Below are 19240 nucleotides of genomic sequence, written 5' to 3'. Positions count from 1 at the left end.
TTAGATTGTTATCTTTTACAATAAATTACCACACTTTCTTTCTGTTATGAGCACAGAATTAGACTTCGTTATCAATGACATTTCCATTTGTTTGTTTCAGAGTCATGTATTGGGATTCAGTGTCCAAGTTGATTGCTCCTGGTGGAATATTGGTAAGAGCATCTCGACTCCTGAATAAGATTTAGTTATAAGCGGTTAATGCACATAAGTTTAAGCTGTTAGAAAAGAAACCAAAGGCTATTTCACGGTTAGGAGAGGTGCAGATGCATCTAGAACACCTTAAATAACTGCCTCTATGTCTTGTCTCTGAAGTCTTTCTGCTTCTGTTTAAGGTCATCACATCTTGTAACCACACAAAGGACGAACTGGTGGAAGAAGTGGAGAATTTCAACATCAGAAAATCCAACTTATGTAGAGGAGGAGATGGAAACGACGCGACCAGTGCGATTTCCTCTGGCTCTGAAGCTGCAAGCAGAATTGAACAACCTCCGTTTGAGTATCTCAGCCACGTTAGGACATACCCGACGTTCATGTTTGGTGGGTCCGTAGGATCGCGTGTGGCAACTGTCGCTTTTCTGCGGAAGTGAGAACAAAAACCCTGTTTGGAATTGTTTAACATAATGCCCCCAAACTCTTTTTCTCATTTTTTTTTATATATTTTGGTGTCAAGACTTTGTGCTGTTGGGAACTCTTAATAACCTACAAATTTATATTCAGAAACACTGATTTGGTCATTTTATCAGTGGTTTTTTATTTTCGGAGGTCAAGTATGTAACATAGATTAATCCAAAATCGAAGAAAACTAAAGCAGTTGATGAAATTAGTAACAGTTTATTAAAAATAGAATATAAACTGAAACCAAAAATTCATTTAACCTTTTCATATTATATCGGTCTGGANCTTAGATGCTATTGGTTTGCATCCTGATGGCCCTGTCAAAAGGTGCCTCCTTAGATTGTTATCTTTTACAATAAATTACCACACTTTCTTTCTGTTATGAGCACAGAATTAGACTTCGTTATCAATGACATTTCCATTTGTTTGTTTCAGAGTCATGTATTGGGATTCAGTGTCCAAGTTGATTGCTCCTGGTGGAATATTGGTAAGAGCATCTCGACTCCTGAATAAGATTTAGTTATAAGCGGTTAATGCACATAAGTTTAAGCTGTTAGAAAAGAAACCAAAGGCTATTTCACGGTTAGGAGAGGTGCAGATGCATCTAGAACACCTTAAATAACTGCCTCTATGTCTTGTCTCTGAAGTCTTTCTGCTTCTGTTTAAGGTCATCACATCTTGTAACCACACAAAGGACGAACTGGTGGAAGAAGTGGAGAATTTCAACATCAGAAAATCCAACTTATGTAGAGGAGGAGATGGAAACGACGCGACCAGTGCGATTTCCTCTGGCTCTGAAGCTGCAAGCAGAATTGAACAACCTCCGTTTGAGTATCTCAGCCACGTTAGGACATACCCGACGTTCATGTTTGGTGGGTCCGTAGGATCGCGTGTGGCAACTGTCGCTTTTCTGCGGAAGTGAGAACAAAAACCCTGTTTGGAATTGTTTAACATAATGCCCCCAAACTCTTTTTCTCATTTTTTTTTATATATTTTGGTGTCAAGACTTTGTGCTGTTGGGAACTCTTAATAACCTACAAATTTATATTCAGAAACACTGATTTGGTCATTTTATCAGTGGTTTTTTATTTTCGGAGGTCAAGTATGTAACATAGATTAATCCAAAATCGAAGAAAACTAAAGCAGTTGATGAAATTAGTAACAGTTTATTAAAAATAGAATATAAACTGAAACCAAAAATTCATTTAACCTTTTCATATTATATCGGTCTGGATATTCAAAATTTTGTCAAATACATTATAATTTATTTTCTTAAAAAGTTTTATAATTAGTTTTTTTTCTTCGTTTTTTCATTTGCATTCGAAATAAAAAAAATATCGAATATAGAGAGTGTAAATAAATCAAAGGAACTCCCAATGAAGAAAAGATCAAACCTACCAGATCATGAAAGGAGGTTACTCATCACTCTTTGATCACTCTACTTAGTTCTGTCAAGATTAACTTTTTGATGTGAATAGTTTAATTTCAAATCGACATGATGGCCTTTGGTTTATGAATTTTTGGAGCTGCGCAAAGCATCAATCTGGATGGATATATGCTATGCAGTGAAGCTAGATGACAGTCAATATGACTAGGATCTCTCTTCCCCTTTTTTTTTTTGTTGTGATGTAATGTCATCTTAGCTTAGTATCTCTCAAATTACTCTTTAGGTTTAACTCTTGTTTCCGTTAGTTTTATTTGTGCTTAGGTTTAAGTTGTTGCAGGCCTCTGTGTATTTTGTAAGGTTGACACTGGTTTCGCCTTCGGCCATTGATAAAAAGATCCTTTTGTGTTTAACAAAAAAAAAAAGAAAACAGTAAATAAATCCATTTAAACTTATTTAAGATCATATTCGTATCAGTTTGTTTTTTTTCGGATTGAAAAATCTTAACTTTTTAATAAAGAAATTATTAGATAGCCAATTAAACAAGTCAAAGAAATGGGATAAAAATCCAAAAAATAAAAAATCGAATTGGAAGTTAGTATTTGAGTTTGATGTTTAGGATTGAAACTTGTAAAATCAAATTAAAAAAGAGTAGAAATATCTATCATACACACGTTACATACAAAATTGAACAATTTCATGGTTGACAAAACGACACTGTNGAAGTGAGAACAAAAACCCTGTTTGGAATTGTTTAACATAATGCCCCCAAACTCTTTTTCTCATTTTTTTTTATATATTTTGGTGTCAAGACTTTGTGCTGTTGGGAACTCTTAATAACCTACAAATTTATATTCAGAAACACTGATTTGGTCATTTTATCAGTGGTTTTTTATTTTCGGAGGTCAAGTATGTAACATAGATTAATCCAAAATCGAAGAAAACTAAAGCAGTTGATGAAATTAGTAACAGTTTATTAAAAATAGAATATAAACTGAAACCAAAAATTCATTTAACCTTTTCATATTATATCGGTCTGGATATTCAAAATTTTGTCAAATACATTATAATTTATTTTCTTAAAAAGTTTTATAATTAGTTTTTTTTCTTCGTTTTTTCATTTGCATTCGAAATAAAAAAAATATCGAATATAGAGAGTGTAAATAAATCAAAGGAACTCCCAATGAAGAAAAGATCAAACCTACCAGATCATGAAAGGAGGTTACTCATCACTCTTTGATCACTCTACTTAGTTCTGTCAAGATTAACTTTTTGATGTGAATAGTTTAATTTCAAATCGACATGATGGCCTTTGGTTTATGAATTTTTGGAGCTGCGCAAAGCATCAATCTGGATGGATATATGCTATGCAGTGAAGCTAGATGACAGTCAATATGACTAGGATCTCTCTTCCCCTTTTTTTTTTTGTTGTGATGTAATGTCATCTTAGCTTAGTATCTCTCAAATTACTCTTTAGGTTTAACTCTTGTTTCCGTTAGTTTTATTTGTGCTTAGGTTTAAGTTGTTGCAGGCCTCTGTGTATTTTGTAAGGTTGACACTGGTTTCGCCTTCGGCCATTGATAAAAAGATCCTTTTGTGTTTAACAAAAAAAAAAAGAAAACAGTAAATAAATCCATTTAAACTTATTTAAGATCATATTCGTATCAGTTTGTTTTTTTTCGGATTGAAAAATCTTAACTTTTTAATAAAGAAATTATTAGATAGCCAATTAAACAAGTCAAAGAAATGGGATAAAAATCCAAAAAATAAAAAATCGAATTGGAAGTTAGTATTTGAGTTTGATGTTTAGGATTGAAACTTGTAAAATCAAATTAAAAAAGAGTAGAAATATCTATCATACACACGTTACATACAAAATTGAACAATTTCATGGTTGACAAAACGACACTGTTTAGTAGTATCTAAAAAAACAGAACATCCAGAAACAGCCCCATCAGGCATCAGCTACTGCTTCCTTCAATCCTCTTTAGCAAAAATCTCGTAACTCTGAAACTTTCGAAACTAGAAAAAAAAAAAAAGAAGCAATGGAGATGAGTTTGCGTCTCGCTTCATCTTCAACCTCGAACCCAATTTGTCTTTTCAATCCAGGCAAAAAGCTTCTTACTTCCCCAATCCGAAACCAGAGAATCCCTAGAATTGCGAAGAAACCCTTTTGCGTTAGGTCTTCAATGAGCTTGTCTAGACAAACCTTATCTAGTAACTGGGATGTTTCTAGCTTCTCCGTTGATTCCGTTGCTCAATCTCCTTCACGACTCCCAAGTTTCGAAGAACTCGACACCACAAACATGTTGCTCCGTCAAAGAATCGTCTTTTTGGGTTCTCAGGTTCTTACCTTCTCAAACCAAAAACAAATCTCACCTTTTTTGTTATCCTGGTTCTGTGTAAAGAGATGATACTGTGTTAGTAACAAATTAGATTAGATTGGTTTTGTAAACATGAGCTTGTTTCATTCAAGTTGTGTTGTTCTGTGTTGTGCTTTGTATCAGACCAATGGAGGATTTGATGTAGTTTTAAGCTGTTTCTAGCATTTCATCAACATGCTGAGTAGTAGAATACGTGATGAATTTGATCAAATTGATGAGAGTTAGAGAGAGTAGAGTTTCGGAGACTTTGTGCTACCTCGACTCAGCTTTGTTGATTTCGATGTTTTGTGCTGATTAGAATGATGATTTTTATTGAAGCATTTGGGCTATTGCTACCATTTCCTATGACGACGACTCAGCCTTTCTTGTATTTGATATTTCTCTAGGTGGATGATATGACAGCTGATTTGGTTATAAGTCAGCTATTGTTACTAGATGCTGAGGACTCAGAGAGAGACATTACCCTGTTTATTAATTCACCCGGTGGATCTATTACTGCTGGTATGTTCTTTATCATTACTACTGTAGGAAGTTCTGTGATTGTTATCCAGAGTTTTTTTTTTTTGAAATGATTTGGCTTGTTTTTTACTAAGGGATGGGAATATATGATGCGATGAAACAATGTAAGGCGGAAGTATCAACTGTTTGCTTAGGGCTAGCTGCATCTATGGGTGCGTTTCTCCTTGCTTCTGGTTCAAAAGGGAAACGTTATTGCATGCCTAACTCTAAAGTTATGATTCATCAGCCGCTTGGTACCGCTGGAGGCAAAGTACGATACTTTTGATCTGTTTTATATGTCTTCTAGAATGGTTTTTCTTTTCTACTGTTAAAAGTGCTAGATAACTCAAAGCTTTGAATGTGTCATTTCAGGCTACGGAAATGAGCATACGGATACGAGAAATGATGTACCACAAGATTAAACTAAACAAAATCTTCTCTAGAATCACTGGAAAGCCCGAATCAGAGGTATTTGCATATCTTTCCATCTGTTCTCCTCTACATGATTCTTTTCCTTTAGACCTTATGTGTTATCCTTCTTCACAGATCGAAGGTGACACAGACCGTGACAACTTCTTGAATCCGTGGGAGGCGAAAGAGTATGGTTTGATCGACGCTGTAATTGATGACGGGAAACCAGGACTAATTGCACCAATCGGAGATGGCACTCCTCCTCCTAAAACTAAAGTCTGGGATCTTTGGAAAGTTGAAGGAACCAAGAAAGACAACACTAACTTGCCATCCGAGCGCTCGATGACACAGAATGGTTATGCCGCCATCGAATAGAACTGTTGTTGCAGCGTTTACGCCTTTTTTATATGTTTATTGTGGTACCTGCAACAACCATATAACGTTGTATTTCCTGTGTTTGTACCATTTCTCGGATTAGATAAATTTGTTGTAGCACAGATGGTGCAAGCTACATGACAAGAAAGCTACAAAATCAAAGCTGTTTTTATAAGCTACATCTTAGTATGGTTTTTGAACTTGAGTCGTGATTGTGATACAGACAAAACCTGGTTGGAGTAATTTAATATACTTTTATGTGAAATAAATTATTTAAAGATAACACCAAAAATAACATTTTTGCTTCTAGAGGTTGTGTACTGCTTTAATATCCTTATTTTTTTTTTTTAATGGATCTAATCATCTAACTCACTCCCAAAACTAGCTCAAAAATGAAGGATTGCCACATCACATATATATTACCAAAGATCACAACACCCAACCTATGTGGGAGGGATTCTAACAATTTTATGGAGATTTAAAAAAAAAATATATATATATATATATATGAAAGTAAATTTGGATAATTCCAAAAAATAGTGAAATTTACTAATTGTTAATAATCTAAAATTATATACCTGCGAAGAAAATGGTTTTCACTTTTCAGTAATTTTACATATCATAGTAATTTATTTTCTCAATATTACAGATAGGAAATCATAAGTTAAAGAAAAAATACATCTTAAAATGAAGTTGTCTGAGATTTTTTATTTTTTTTTAATTATTTTCTTTTACCAACTAGGGTTAAAAAAAAGGGTACAAAACCATTAGATTAGCAGAGTGAAACAAAAAAAACTTGAGATGGCCGACAGAGAAAGAACTCGTTCCCGGAAGAGACAACGACTCACTCTACTTGAAGAAAGCCAAAGTTTCACTGCAACGAGAATGGCGACTATTGTTGATGATTCCGAGGATGTGGTCACAGAGGCACAATCAAAAACTCAATCGGTGAAGCTACAGAGTTCAGATGTTCTTGATTGTCCCATTTGTTTCGAGCCACTCAAGAAACCAATCTATCAGGTTCCACTCCTTTTGTTTCATAATGTTCATAGCTTAGAACTTCATCATCTCTGATTGGTATATTAATTTCAAGATGAAACTATGTAACATATGTTTATGTGTTATCGAAGTCGAGTTCCCGTAAATACTGTAAACTTGCAGTAAAAAAAAAATTATGTGGTAAACCCGGCTAGTGATTTTTTGAACAAGGGTTAAAACTGTAGAAATGTATAAATAGTTTGATTTGGGTTACAAATTGTTTTTTTGGGTTGATGATTTTGGCTTACTCTTATGGTGTTCTGTTTTGTTGCGTTTAGTGTACTAATGGGCATTTAAGTTGTTCGTCCTGCTGCAAGAAAATAAACAATAGATGCTCGTTCTGTACATCGCCTATTGGGGATATACGATGCAGAGCCATGGAGAAGGTTATCGAAGCAACTATAGTTCTATGTCCAAATGCGAAGTACGGGTGTAAAGAAAGCACAACGTATGGAAATAAATCATCAATCCATGAGAAGGTTTGTGTTTTCGCTCGATGTTTCCGCCCCGTGCAAAACTGCAACTACGTTGGCTCTTACACTGATCTCAAAGGCCATGCTAATGCTGCACATTCTTGGGAAGAGTATGGCCTGATCTCGTTTGTGTTTGACCGTCCTTTAATCTTTGGCATGAACATCAATGAGAAGAAGATGGTCGTGTTTCGGGAAGAGGAAGAGGGTGATTTGGTTGTAGTTCAGGCTTTCAAAGGAACCGAGGGCGTGTACGTGACTGTGAGCTGTATCGCACCTCTGTCTCCGGAAAAACGCAACCTCTCATGCAGTGTAGCAAAACTCAACGAGTGCACCACACTAAGGCTTGGATAATGGATTGAGGGTGAAGAATATTCAGAAAGTGAGTGAGCAAATGCAGTTTGAAGATGGTTTCATGTTCATTCCGTCTTATATGTTGAGTGGTGGTCACATGAAGATGCAGATTTGCATCGGCAGTGATGGGTATAAATATATTCACATCTGAGAAAAAGATATGAAGAGCCCTTAAATCTTTTTTGGTAAGTTAGGTTTGTTTGGCTCATAAAAACCTTCCCTAACCGGTAGTAAGCTTATGCTTTTCTTTTAGCTGTTTCGTTTTGATGAATCACATTGAGATCTATTTTGTTCATAGTAAAGTTCTTGATGCTGGTATGTGTGTTCTCTTGAATATCTGATTATGTAAAAAATCTGTAAACCCTTTTCATCCGTCAAATTGTATATTTTGGCGTATTTTGTTGTAGAATGATCAAACTAATTGTGTTTGGTGTGCCAGATAAGGTGCAGCAAGCTATGTGTTTTTTTAGCCTGATGAGTGTGGGCTTTTTGTTTGGTCAGTTTCATTGTGATTGTGACTGTGATACAGACACAAATTGGTTGACTGAGGGCTTGAGCGGTTCTCGGTAACCACTAGCAAAAGCAATTTTTGCTGGCCATAACAAGTAACAACTAATGTTTTATATCGTTATGGGTTGCTTGTAATCGTTAGATTTCAAAATCTCATTTATGTCAGTAGTTATGGCAGTGGGTGGTTTAATGTTTTTTTTTTCTTAATCTCTATTAAAAGTTTCTAACTCATTAAAAATAAATAATAAAAATTTTGAAAAAATTATTTTCTTTTATTAAAAAATATCATAATAAACTCTTAACTACATATACATATATATATATATATCTACATATCTATTAAAAAAAATTATATATCAATGTTTCAAATAATACAATTTTTTTTTGTTTGCATAAGAATTTAAAATTTGAATTATAATAGTAGAGGTTTTTTTTTTTGTGTTAATTTAAAATGGTGAGTTCAAAATCTCATTTATGTCAGTGATTTTAATATATGGTGATATTTTTATTAACTGATGATTTTTCACAATTTAATGTTTGAGGCCAGTTTTGATTTATTTTTTTTGAATCAAATGCTAATATTAGGGTATTCTATATGGAGTTATTGAGTATAATCTACTATACATATATAGAATCGTAATAGAAGCAATCAGTGATATCATATCTCATGCTCAAATGCAATGTACGGGTGTAAAGAGAGCACCGCGTACGGGAACAAATTACTAAGCCATGAGAAAGTGTGTGTTTTCGCGCCATGTTCATGCCCCGTTAAGAATTGTAACTACATTGGCTTGGAGCTGAGACGTGGTGCACACAAACGGAGTCCGGGTTACATATTCGGCTTGGAGCTGAGACGTTCTATAATATTCTGCTTGGAGGAGGATGTTCGTGATCAGATGGTCATTTTTCAAGAAGAGAAAGAAGGTGATGTGATTGTAGTTGAAAGTTTCACCGGATCAAAAGGGGTGTATGTGACTGTGAGCCATATAGCGCCTGCGGTTCCGGGAGTGCGCAAATTCTCCAGCAGCCTAGCCAGAATCCAAGAGCATAGCACACTAAGGCTGGGGTTGAGGGTGAAGAATATTCAGAAATCGAGAAAGCTAGAAGAGCAGCCTGAAGATGACTTTCTGTTGATCCCATCTTATATGTTGAGTGGTGTTCATATTAAGATGGAGATTTGATTATACTATCTACAATGATTTGGTAGATTAAAAAACTAAAACAATTATACTACTTTATGTTTTTTCACACATGTCATTTATCTAATGGTGTATAGTTTCTTTATCTATCAAAAAATAATTGTAAATTAATTTATAAATAAAAAGTTAAATTTTTTCTTAATATGTGTGATAATGTCAAAACATCAATTTATCAGGGACAGAGGGAGTATTGTTTAGGTGATTTCAGTTTGTTATTATTTATTGGGACGAATCAAAAAGAAGTCAATATGGTAAGATTATGTTAACTGTTTGGTATTGTGGTGTTAATTGCGAAGATTTTCCCTTACATAATCAAAGCTAATTTTGGGGAGTTGATTTCTTAGGAATGGTTATGGTTATGGTAGGTATTAATAGTAGTCGATTTTCATGTGATACTGTATATGTTTGGTATTTAATTGCATCTGATTTTAAACTGTTTGGACACTGTCAATATAAATCTGTTTGCCTATCATCATTAATTTGTTTGGTTCCTTCTTTATAGTTATCTCTATTCAGTATTCAGTAGCATTTCACCAGTGTTCTAAAACGCGCTATGCGCTTGCTATGCGGTGGACAAACGCCTAGAGCCTAGTTGTATATGCGGGTGCCTAAGCGGGGTTTAGGCGGATTATATATTTTATTATTTATATATAAAATAATATTTACATATGTAAATATATAGAATAAAAACTTATACACTTTAATTTAGAAAAATAACAAAAAAATATAGTATCACATATTAAATTCGATAAACTCTTATCTATTAAAAATAGTTTAGAATATATAATCACATTTTAAACAAAAAATCATAATCCATTAAAAACTTGAAAAATTGACAAAATTTAATTTTATACTTATTTTGGAACCAAATTAAATTTTAGAAGTGTAGACTTTAGAGGCTAATTATAATTTTTATTTGAAACAAAAAAATAATATTTTAAAATATATTTAATTATAGTATATTTTTACTATTTTGGTCAACATACCGCCTAGAATCCGTACAGGCGTCCGCCTAGACCGCATAATGTCCGCCTAATGCTATTAGGAGTCCGAATTATTTAAAACCGCCTAAATTACCGCATAGCTAAAATTCGAGACGCTCAATCACCGCATAGCATATAACCACCGCCTAGGCACCCGCGTAGACCGAATTTTAGAACATTGCATTTCATTGTAATAATGTCTAACCCTATGTCTTTTTATTAAAAATGATTCCTTTTAATAGTATAGATTGCAGGCCATCACGGCTTATAATCATATATTTCAAAATCTCATTTGTCAGTAGTTATGGCAGCGGGTGGTTTAATGTTTTTTTTTTAATCTCTATTAAAAAATTTCTAACTCATTAAAAATAAAAAATAAAAAATTTTGAAAAAATTATTTTCTTTTATTAAATACTATCGTAATAAACTCTTAAAAAATTATATATATAAATGTTTCAAATAATATAATTTTTTTTAGTTTGGTTAAGAATTTGAAATTTGAATTATAATACTATAGATTTTTATTTTTATTAGTTCAAAATTGTTAGTTCAAAATATCATTTATGTCAGTGATTTCAATATATGGTGATATTTTTGTTAACTGATAAGATTTTTCATAATTTAATGTTTGAGGGCAGTTTTGATTTACTCTTTTTGAATCAAACGCTAGTTACTAATATTACCGTTGTTTTAAACCAGCTAGGGTTATAAAAAGCCCAATTAGGACTCTTCTTCAGTAGCCACACTAACTAGCTCAGTGAAACGTACAAATCAGCCATCGGAGAGAGAGAGAGGATTTTGAAAATGGCGATAACTGGAGAAGACAACGGAGACAGATCCGGCGACGAACGTCTCCCGAAGAGACAACGACTTCCTTCTGAAGATGAAGATGAGTCCGTAAAGCTACAGAGTCATGATGTCCTCGATTGTCCAATATGTTGTGAGCCACTCAAGAGACCAATCTATGAGGTTTCAACTCCTTCTTCGATTCATAATTTTCGTATTGCAAGTGTATAGATTGATTTTGGCTTCAATATGTGTGTTGGGGTTTATGAGCGGCCTATAGTATAGTTTGATTTGGGGTTGATGGTTTTGGCTAACTCTATTTGGTGTTTTGTTATTGTGTGTTGTTCAGTGTATTAATGGGCATCTAGCTTGTTCCTCTTGCTGCCAAAAATTGAACAAGAGATGCTCGTTCTGTAGATGTGAAATCGGGGATAGAAGATGCAGAGCCATGGAGAAGGTTATTGAAGCAACGATAGTCCCATGTCCGAACGCAAAACACGGGTCTGAAGAAACCACCACGTACGGTATTGATCAATCTGTTCATGAGAGAGTTTGCTGTTTCGCCCCATGTTCTTGCCCTGTACCAAACTGCAAGTTCGTTGGCACATATACGAATCTCAAAAGCCACGCTCGTCATGCACACATTTGTCGTGATAAATTTCTCATCCCGTTTAAGTTTGACGGCCATTGTCATATGTTTTCCATGAACCTTGGTTGGAAGAAGACTGTCGTTTTGAAGGAAGAGAAAGAGAATGATTTGATAGTAGTTCAGGCTTTCAAGGGATCGGAGGGCGTGTATGTGACTGTTAACCGTATCGCACATATGGCTCCGGGGATACGCGACGTCTTTTGCAATCTGTCTATAATCAAACCGTGTGGCACTCTAAATATTGGAACGATGGTCAAGAAAATTCAGAAAGTGAGAGAGCAAATGCATCCCGAAGATGACGACGTAATGTGGATTCCGCCTAGAATGTTGAGCGGCGAGGTCTGGATGATGAAGATTTGCATCGGCTATGATAGGTGGAAATATATTCACTATTGAGAAGATGTGAAGAATCCTCTCAAACTCTTTAAGATTTTTCTTTGCTCTTTAAGCATAGTGTTTTTTTGAGTTTTGCTAAACACCCTTATTTCGTTTTCGGGCCGGGCTTTTTTAACCCACCCAACATCACTATACATAAAGCAAAAGGGAACTCGATCATTCAGTCAGAGTGTGTTGCGAGCTGGTGCCGAGAGAGAGAGAGAGAGAGAGAGATGACGATATTGTCAAGACGCAACGACGGAGGAGGAAACAGCCACCGTAGCTCCACAAAGAGGCAACGACTTCCTTCTGTTTCCACCGACGACTCAAGTTCTGGGCAAGAAGAAGAAAACGAAAAGACACTTGTGGTGCTTAGTGATGATAGTGATTCTGACGAAGATATGACTCTCCAGTCAAGCAAACGCCGGATTATTTCATCACCCAAATCCGTAACTCTCCCCAACTCGAATGTGCTTTTTGATTGCCCCAATTGCTTCGACCCTTTGAAAAAACCAATCTTTCAGGTTCGTTCCCTTTTTTTTTTTTTTTTTTTTTTTTTTTNTTAAAGTAGGGTTTAGAGAAATTGCAAATGTGAAACATTCAGCTATGTTTAAATGTCACAACTTTATCTCCAATTCGTTAATCTAAGTGAAAAAAGGTCACAACTTTAATTAGTTTAAAGGTCACAACTTTATCTCCAATTGGTTGAGCTAAGGTCTACAAAGTTTTCAGCTAAGTTTAATAGTCACAGTTTCTGTATGTTCTATGAATTAAGCTAATATAGTTTGTTCTCTAGCTACTGTTGCTATTTTTTTTTTTTTTATATATTTAGGTAAATGAGTTTCACTAGAAAGTGGAAAAATCGATTCTTTTTCGCTTTTGTGTTATTGCGTTCAGTTTTATTTTGGGTCAGTGAGTTTGATTTGGCTTAGCTTTAACACACTTTGTTTTTAGTGTAATAATGGGCATCTAGCTTGTTTCTTGTGCTGCATCAAATTGAAGAAGAGATGCTCGTTCTGCAAATTGCCTATCGGGGATGTCCGATGCAGAGCCATGGAGAAGGTCATAAAAGCAGGGTTAGTCTCATGTTCAAATTCCATGTACGGGTGTAAAGAGAGTACCACGTATGGAAACAAATTACTAAGCCATGAGAAAGTTTGTGTTTTCGCGCCATGTTCATGTCCCGTTAAGGATTGTAACTACATTGGCTCCTACAAGGATCTCAACAGCCATTTTCGTGGTGCACACAAACAGAGTCCTGGTGAAATCATGTCGTTGGTGCTGAAACGTTCTATAATATTCGGCTTGGACCTGGACGATAGTGATAATAACATAGTCATTTTTCAAGAAGAGAAAGAGGGTGATGTGTTTGTAGTTCAAGGCTTCACCGCATCACACGGGGTGTATGTGACTGTGAGCCATATTGCGCCTATGGTTCCGGGAGTTCGCAGATTCTCCTGCAGCGTAGCCAAACTCAAACAGTATAGCACACTAAGGCTGGGGTTGCGGGTGAAGAATATTCAAAAATCGAGAGAGCAAGAAGAGCAGCCTGAAGATGACTTCATGTTGATTCCATCTTTTATGCTGAGTAGTGATCATTTAAAGATGCAGATTAGCATCGGCATTGAAGATGCCTATGTTCATATCTGAGCTATGTTAGGCCAGTAGAAGTAGGGACTATGTAAGCAAACACAATTAGAAATTGTGTAATGGGTCATTTGAGTTTGATTTTGTAGTTTCATGCATTGCATTTACAGTGAGTAATCATAATTTATGGAATATACATTTCCATCCTCTTATAACAGGTTTCATGCGTTGCATATATAATATATATCAATGCGACGGAACATGAATTAGATGACAAAAATAAAAATATTACATTATTTTTTCATTGCAATCAAAGAACAAATTACAATCATTAAATTAAAGTGTCTAAATTTTCCAATCTTTAGCTTTTATATCAACACACAAGTATCACAAAAATTAATCTACCATCCATGTAAGCAAACACAATTTTTAATGATTATCAACAACAACAGCAACAACAAAAAAATGATGTAAAGGAAATATCAAATATTTAGTATATTAGATTTTTTTTTGCTCTGTTCTTAGAATTGAGAGGTGGTTAGTTGGATCATAAACCTTCACAAGTGAGCTTTTGGTTTCTTTTTTTTAATCTGTTAGCTGCTTCCTTTTTCATGTGTATCATGAAGTGAATTCGAGGAACATTTTTCATCCATGAATTAATTCATTCTTAATTTTCGTTGGTCCTTATTTTTTTTTTATTTTGGTGTATAGACATAGTACTTTTAAGTTAAAAGTCTTTGATGGTACTGCTACTATAAACACTACAACTATTTGGTGTGTTTTGAAAAATAATGGCAGATAATAGCTAAAAAAATTATATTGGGGGTCGGATATCCGAAATCGGCAGATACGGATCTGGATATCAAACTAATAAATCCGTTATATACGAATCCGAATCTAAATACCTCCAAAAATCTTAGATATCCGGATCTGTCTCTGGCCTAATTGCTAACTCCTCTCACCCTTAATTTTGTACGTTCCATCACTAAATGACGACACGTCATCGTGCACACTTAAATGAAAGGACTCCACAAAAACCAACTCAGTTAAAACAATCTCAAAACACTGGTGTGTGAGGGAAGGCACTGCAAAAGACTTATTCATCTTCGAAAGATACAAAAAAATCATTTTGTCTAAACGAAAAAAAACAAAAAAATTAACAACAAGACTTCTTGAGAATGCAATAAATAAATATTAGAGTCATCATCGCACGCATGATTCTTTGATAAGAAAGTCGATTTTCAAACTCTTGAAAACATGAATTGTTTTTCCAAATATAAGAAATTACCAGGTTATTTTACGAATTCTCCTTTGAAAAATCAATTAAAAACATTTGACCAAAATACATATACTTAAATCGATTAAAAATAATAATGGCATATTGACTAAAATCAATAACAAATCAGTTTTAAATGTTATAGTCATTATGTATGGAAAAATATAGATGATAAAAGTACCCACGAAGGCAACATTTTTGTTTCTATAATTCTAAATTTAAATAGATGTTCATTCGACTTAGCGTTAGTGGTTCTAATTGATTTGAATTAGTCTTGGCTTTTGATTCATTATAACGTTGATGGTAGAGATACTCGATGTCGACATGTCCTATATCGTACTCTATAGGATTATTTATACAACGTGTACCAAGAAATTTCATGCACAGAAAGTCATAATTGGATTATTGTAAAATATTAATCTCAATAGCTTATATATAGACCGGTCCTGCATTATTGCTAAGAAAACAAAAATTATATGTACATGCGTAGTTAACTAGATTCAGAATGGGTTTGAAAATGTCAAGCAATGCTCTTCTTCTATCTTTATTTCTTTTACTTCTTTGTCTCTTTTCTGAAATTGGAGGAATTGAGACCACTCACCAAAGGATAGGTTAGTGCTTTCTTATATCTGTTTATATTCTTTTTTTTTCTTTCTTTAATATCATTATAGCCCNGCCCAAACTATATATATACCACTGAATTTGTTTTCTTCCGTAAAGAAGAAGATCAATAATCTTAAAGGATTCCTTAATTACACTAGCCTATGATCAATTATTATAGATAATATATGTATGGAAGTAATATAAACTAATTTAAGAAAATATTATAATAAATTATACTATAATTATGCGTCAATTTATACTTATAAAATATATATTTTTCTTTAATAGACTAAATTATATCAACCAAAACTAAAAGTAAGTTTTCAATCTTTTTTTTTGTACAATCATATAAAAAAAAACTCACAAATCTGTATGCAAAATCAGTGTAGAGTATCATTGTAAGCTTAATTTGTCACTCACAGTTGCATGTAAATTATATTGTGATTGAATTTATTTTCATTCAATTATAAAGCTTTTCATGTATTTTATTCTATGAATGCTACAAAAAAACTTTGAAATTCGAACCTTTTTAGTAATATATATTTAATATTAACTGTAAAAGTTTTAACATGTTACTTACAAACTCTATAAATAACAATGCAGTATTTACTTATTATTTTTTATGTTAATCTGTTACATAATAAAAATGACCTATACATAAAAATGAATTAAATGAGTACATTAAATTGATTTAATGTGTTCATTTGTTTCTTTCTGCATTATAATATGATTATATATATATATATATATATAATATATGTACTACATTTGGAGTGTGATCAACAACGACTTTTAATACAAACTACCAAGTTACAAAGCATAAATATAATATGATAAGTTTAATAAGCGTAAAATTAGTCTACTCTTCTCTTGTTTTTATCTTTTAACACCCAGTTTATAGTCTTATTTATAACTTTTTCGTTATTTTTTTTAACTCCCGTATTATATTACAATTGATTTTGTTTTATCATTTCTAACATAAAATCCACGTTGATCTTTAGTAGCAAAACCTATTAGAGAGCTATTTGTATCTCCATCTTGTTCATGCGGAGGAGGCAAAGGAAGTGTTTCATATCAACGTTCATGCCCACGTCCACGTCCTTGCCCACCTCCACGTGCACGTTAGAATCTATAAAAAGACGTAAAGAAGAAGCACAAGTAAATTGCAAATGGATATAACTTATTTTATTTGTTTGTGCTTCTATTTTACGTTTTTGAAGAAATTGATGTTAAATTTTTTAGTAATAAATCAGAAATGCTATATTTTGCCAATATGCAAAAGAACATATTGAGTTTCTCAAATTCTCATTCCCGTAGGGGTTTTTTTTTTTTTGATAACTCAGAAATAATCTGAAAAGCTTTCTAGGATTAAAGACTAATCTCCTGAAGTCAGGAGAAACCATATTAAAATTTGAATCCCTGTAACCAATATTACTCGAATCCAGGTGGCGAGACTTTTCTCCTTTTGCCACTGGACCAAGACGACTTAGTTTTCGTAGGTTTTCATTTGAAAAATCCATATATTCTTTTTTCCTTTTTTTGTTATCTAAAATATATATTAAAAAGGAACGAAGGTGGAATACAAGGTATGATACGCTGACAGGACTTTAACCTCCAGAAACTAAGCGGACGAGACTTTACCCCTCTCAAAAATAACGGGGCGAGGCTTAAGGCTCTTGGAAAGAAACTAAGCCCCTAACTCGGGGAGACAAACAAGGAACTAAACAGATCTAAACAGGATAGTAGATTTTACACAAAGAAACCAATCTTCTTTTTACCCGAACAAACCAATATCGCAAGAACTAGAAGGCTAAGACCAGAGGTGACCCCTACCTTGAAAGACTACGAACATCTTGCCTCACTTGGTGATTTAGAGTCTTCAGAAGAGAAACCTTGAGAAATTTTGAGCGGCGTGACGGTAGAACCTCAACCAAGCATTCAAAGACCGTCGGAAACGCCATGGTCGGAAATGTCAACTAAGTGACTTGAACCAGTAAGAAAATCTGTGTGAGGAAATCCAAAATAATAGGTCGTCGAAACCGAATCACCACCACCCCGACTGTGAGTGACTTAGAGCCATCGCGGTTTAGACCAAAGAAAGCTCAGGCAAAGAAGAAAATTGAAACCTGCAACAAAATCAAACAACCCAAATCCTAAATCTAAAAAAAGAAAAGCTGGAAAAAACTAGAGATTTCTCCACAAAAGAAAGTAGAATTAAAAAACTAAGCAAGAAACAAAAGCCAAACCAACACCATGGCCGCGGTGGCCCATATGCGCCAGTCGGAGACAAAGACCTAAAGCGGCGGCCAGTTCTTGAAGAAGAGAGAAGGACCCACTAATAGAATTTGTTCCAGCCTAATCAATGTTCTCTCTCTTCCTCTTTATCAAAGTTTTTTTACTATTTAATAAGTGAGATTTCCATTAGAAATGTTATAAGAAAAAAAAAATAAAATGAAAACTACTAAGACATCATAATAATAAAAAAATCAAATAGATGTAAAGGATTGCATAATCAAATGTATGTATTAAAAGGGTTATAGGGGTTCTCTGTGATAACAAATTAAAGTTCAGGATTACTGAAAACAATCCGACTCAGTTTTTTTAATAAATAATAATAACATAACTAAATATTTATAAACCATAAAATTTAAATATAACTAACTAACAAAGCATCAAAAACCAAACATACATAGGGAAAGACATATTAAACCAAATACAATAAACTAAAATATAATATCAATCATAACCAATAAAAACCATTAACCTAACATGCTTTTAAACCAGGTTCCAACATAAATAATTAACCAATAATACAACCGAGACCCTAGATCATTCTCCTCCTCATCGCCATGATTCCATGATACACATTACCTGCACCGCAAATACAATAAGATGCATGAATATTACCAAAAATACCCAGAAGCGATATTCCCATATACGAGCTATACACACAAGTAAATCAAGAGTACAATCACAAATAAAACATAACAAACCAGTCATTATACATAAGACCGATAACACATTCCCTACACCTAATAATTTTGGTATTTCATTAAAAGAAAGTTATTGTTTAATTATGAATTCTACTTTAATTGATTTTTGTTAAATAGACGAATAATTAATTTTCACATGCCGATTTCGTTTGTGATAATTATCTAGAATAGTTAATTATCGTTTGTTAGTTTGTGCATTATATAAGATTCTTATCTCTATTTTTGTTGAGTTATGAAAATTTATATTCATTTTATGAGTTTTAAAATTAAAAAAAAATATTTATGTTCAAATATATGTTCTTATTTGCTAAACCAAATACTGTTCAGATTTTTATAAACTTAAAGCTAAGTTGAAGCCACTTACTACAACATAACTATATGGAAATCGATGCTCGTTGAGCTGAGAGGGAAAGAAAGATTGCTCTCAACAAAAGCAAGAAGGCTTCGAAAGCCTCAGCAAAACTTAGTGATGGTGCCAGCAACAAGACACCAAAATCGAAATCCCACAGGTCCAAACTCCTCAACGCCATGTGAGAGGCATGAATGAAGAAGAAGAAGAAGAGGCTTTTGTCTTTTAATTCTCTTGTTTATAAAAAATACTTTAATATACTCTAATGTCGTCTTTTCTATGTTTTGGTCTGTATGTCTCAACACGTTGTAGCTTTGGTGATTCATGGTTTTCTCATTATATGAAATGTCAACCGCAAGTAATTTGACTTGTGACAATAAAAAAAAAAAAAAAAAAAAAAA

General features: G+C 33.7%; 6 protein-coding genes and 1 pseudogene across 6 annotated transcripts in view; all 7 read left to right on the top strand.

Annotated features, from left to right (window-relative positions):
• The window catches only part of LOC104773775 (protein-lysine N-methyltransferase mettl10-like), a 4773-nt gene extending 3070 nt beyond the window's left edge, over window positions 1-1703 (top strand). The window contains exons 6-8 of the mRNA XM_010498426.1: window positions 882-942; window positions 1051-1102; window positions 1283-1703. Of these exons, the coding sequence (XP_010496728.1) occupies window positions 882-942; window positions 1051-1102; window positions 1283-1537 (368 nt within the window). The 3' untranslated portion in view covers window positions 1538-1703. The remainder of the gene's footprint in view (window positions 1-881; window positions 943-1050; window positions 1103-1282) is intronic.
• LOC104773774 lies at window positions 56-753 on the top strand. The gene is made up of 2 exons (XM_010498425.2): window positions 56-152; window positions 333-753. The coding sequence occupies exons 1-2, from the start codon at window positions 75-77 to the stop codon at window positions 585-587; spliced, it is 333 nt and encodes a 110-aa protein (XP_010496727.1). The 5' UTR covers window positions 56-74; the 3' UTR covers window positions 588-753.
• Window positions 1704-3940: 2237 nt separating the features above from the next.
• On the top strand, window positions 3941-5872 carry LOC104773773 (ATP-dependent Clp protease proteolytic subunit 3, chloroplastic). Its single transcript, XM_010498423.1, has 5 exons — window positions 3941-4344; window positions 4770-4884; window positions 4977-5152; window positions 5254-5349; window positions 5428-5872. The coding sequence occupies exons 1-5, from the start codon at window positions 4045-4047 to the stop codon at window positions 5665-5667; spliced, it is 927 nt and encodes a 308-aa protein (XP_010496725.1). The 5' UTR covers window positions 3941-4044; the 3' UTR covers window positions 5668-5872.
• Window positions 5873-6456: 584 nt separating this feature from the next.
• LOC104773772 lies at window positions 6457-7925 on the top strand (annotated as a pseudogene).
• Window positions 7926-8707: 782 nt separating this feature from the next.
• On the top strand, window positions 8708-9220 carry LOC104773782 (E3 ubiquitin-protein ligase SINA-like 4; the record flags this gene model as incomplete). Its single annotated transcript, XM_010498434.2, has 1 exon — window positions 8708-9220. A coding segment is annotated over one exon (513 nt), but the record flags the coding sequence as incomplete, so codon positions are not given.
• Window positions 9221-11025: 1805 nt separating this feature from the next.
• On the top strand, window positions 11026-12052 carry LOC104773781 (E3 ubiquitin-protein ligase SINA-like 5). The gene is made up of 2 exons (XM_010498433.1): window positions 11026-11190; window positions 11357-12052. Exons 1-2 carry the CDS (start codon window positions 11026-11028, stop codon window positions 12050-12052), a joined length of 861 nt encoding a protein of 286 aa, XP_010496735.1.
• A 182-nt stretch (window positions 12053-12234) lies between these two features.
• LOC104773771 (E3 ubiquitin-protein ligase SINA-like 4) lies at window positions 12235-13810 on the top strand. Its single transcript, XM_010498422.2, has 2 exons — window positions 12235-12555; window positions 12986-13810. Exons 1-2 carry the CDS (start codon window positions 12265-12267, stop codon window positions 13679-13681), a joined length of 987 nt encoding a protein of 328 aa, XP_010496724.1. The 5' UTR covers window positions 12235-12264; the 3' UTR covers window positions 13682-13810.
• The last annotated feature ends 5430 nt before the right edge of the window (window positions 13811-19240 follow it).

The sequence above is a fragment of the Camelina sativa genome, unplaced genomic scaffold (assembly GCF_000633955.1).
Source record: "Camelina sativa cultivar DH55 unplaced genomic scaffold, Cs unpScaffold00639, whole genome shotgun sequence".
NCBI lineage: Eukaryota > Viridiplantae > Streptophyta > Magnoliopsida > Brassicales > Brassicaceae > Camelina > Camelina sativa.
The sequence above is the reverse complement of the archived record's forward strand: the minus strand, read 5'-3'. Positions and strand labels throughout refer to the sequence as shown.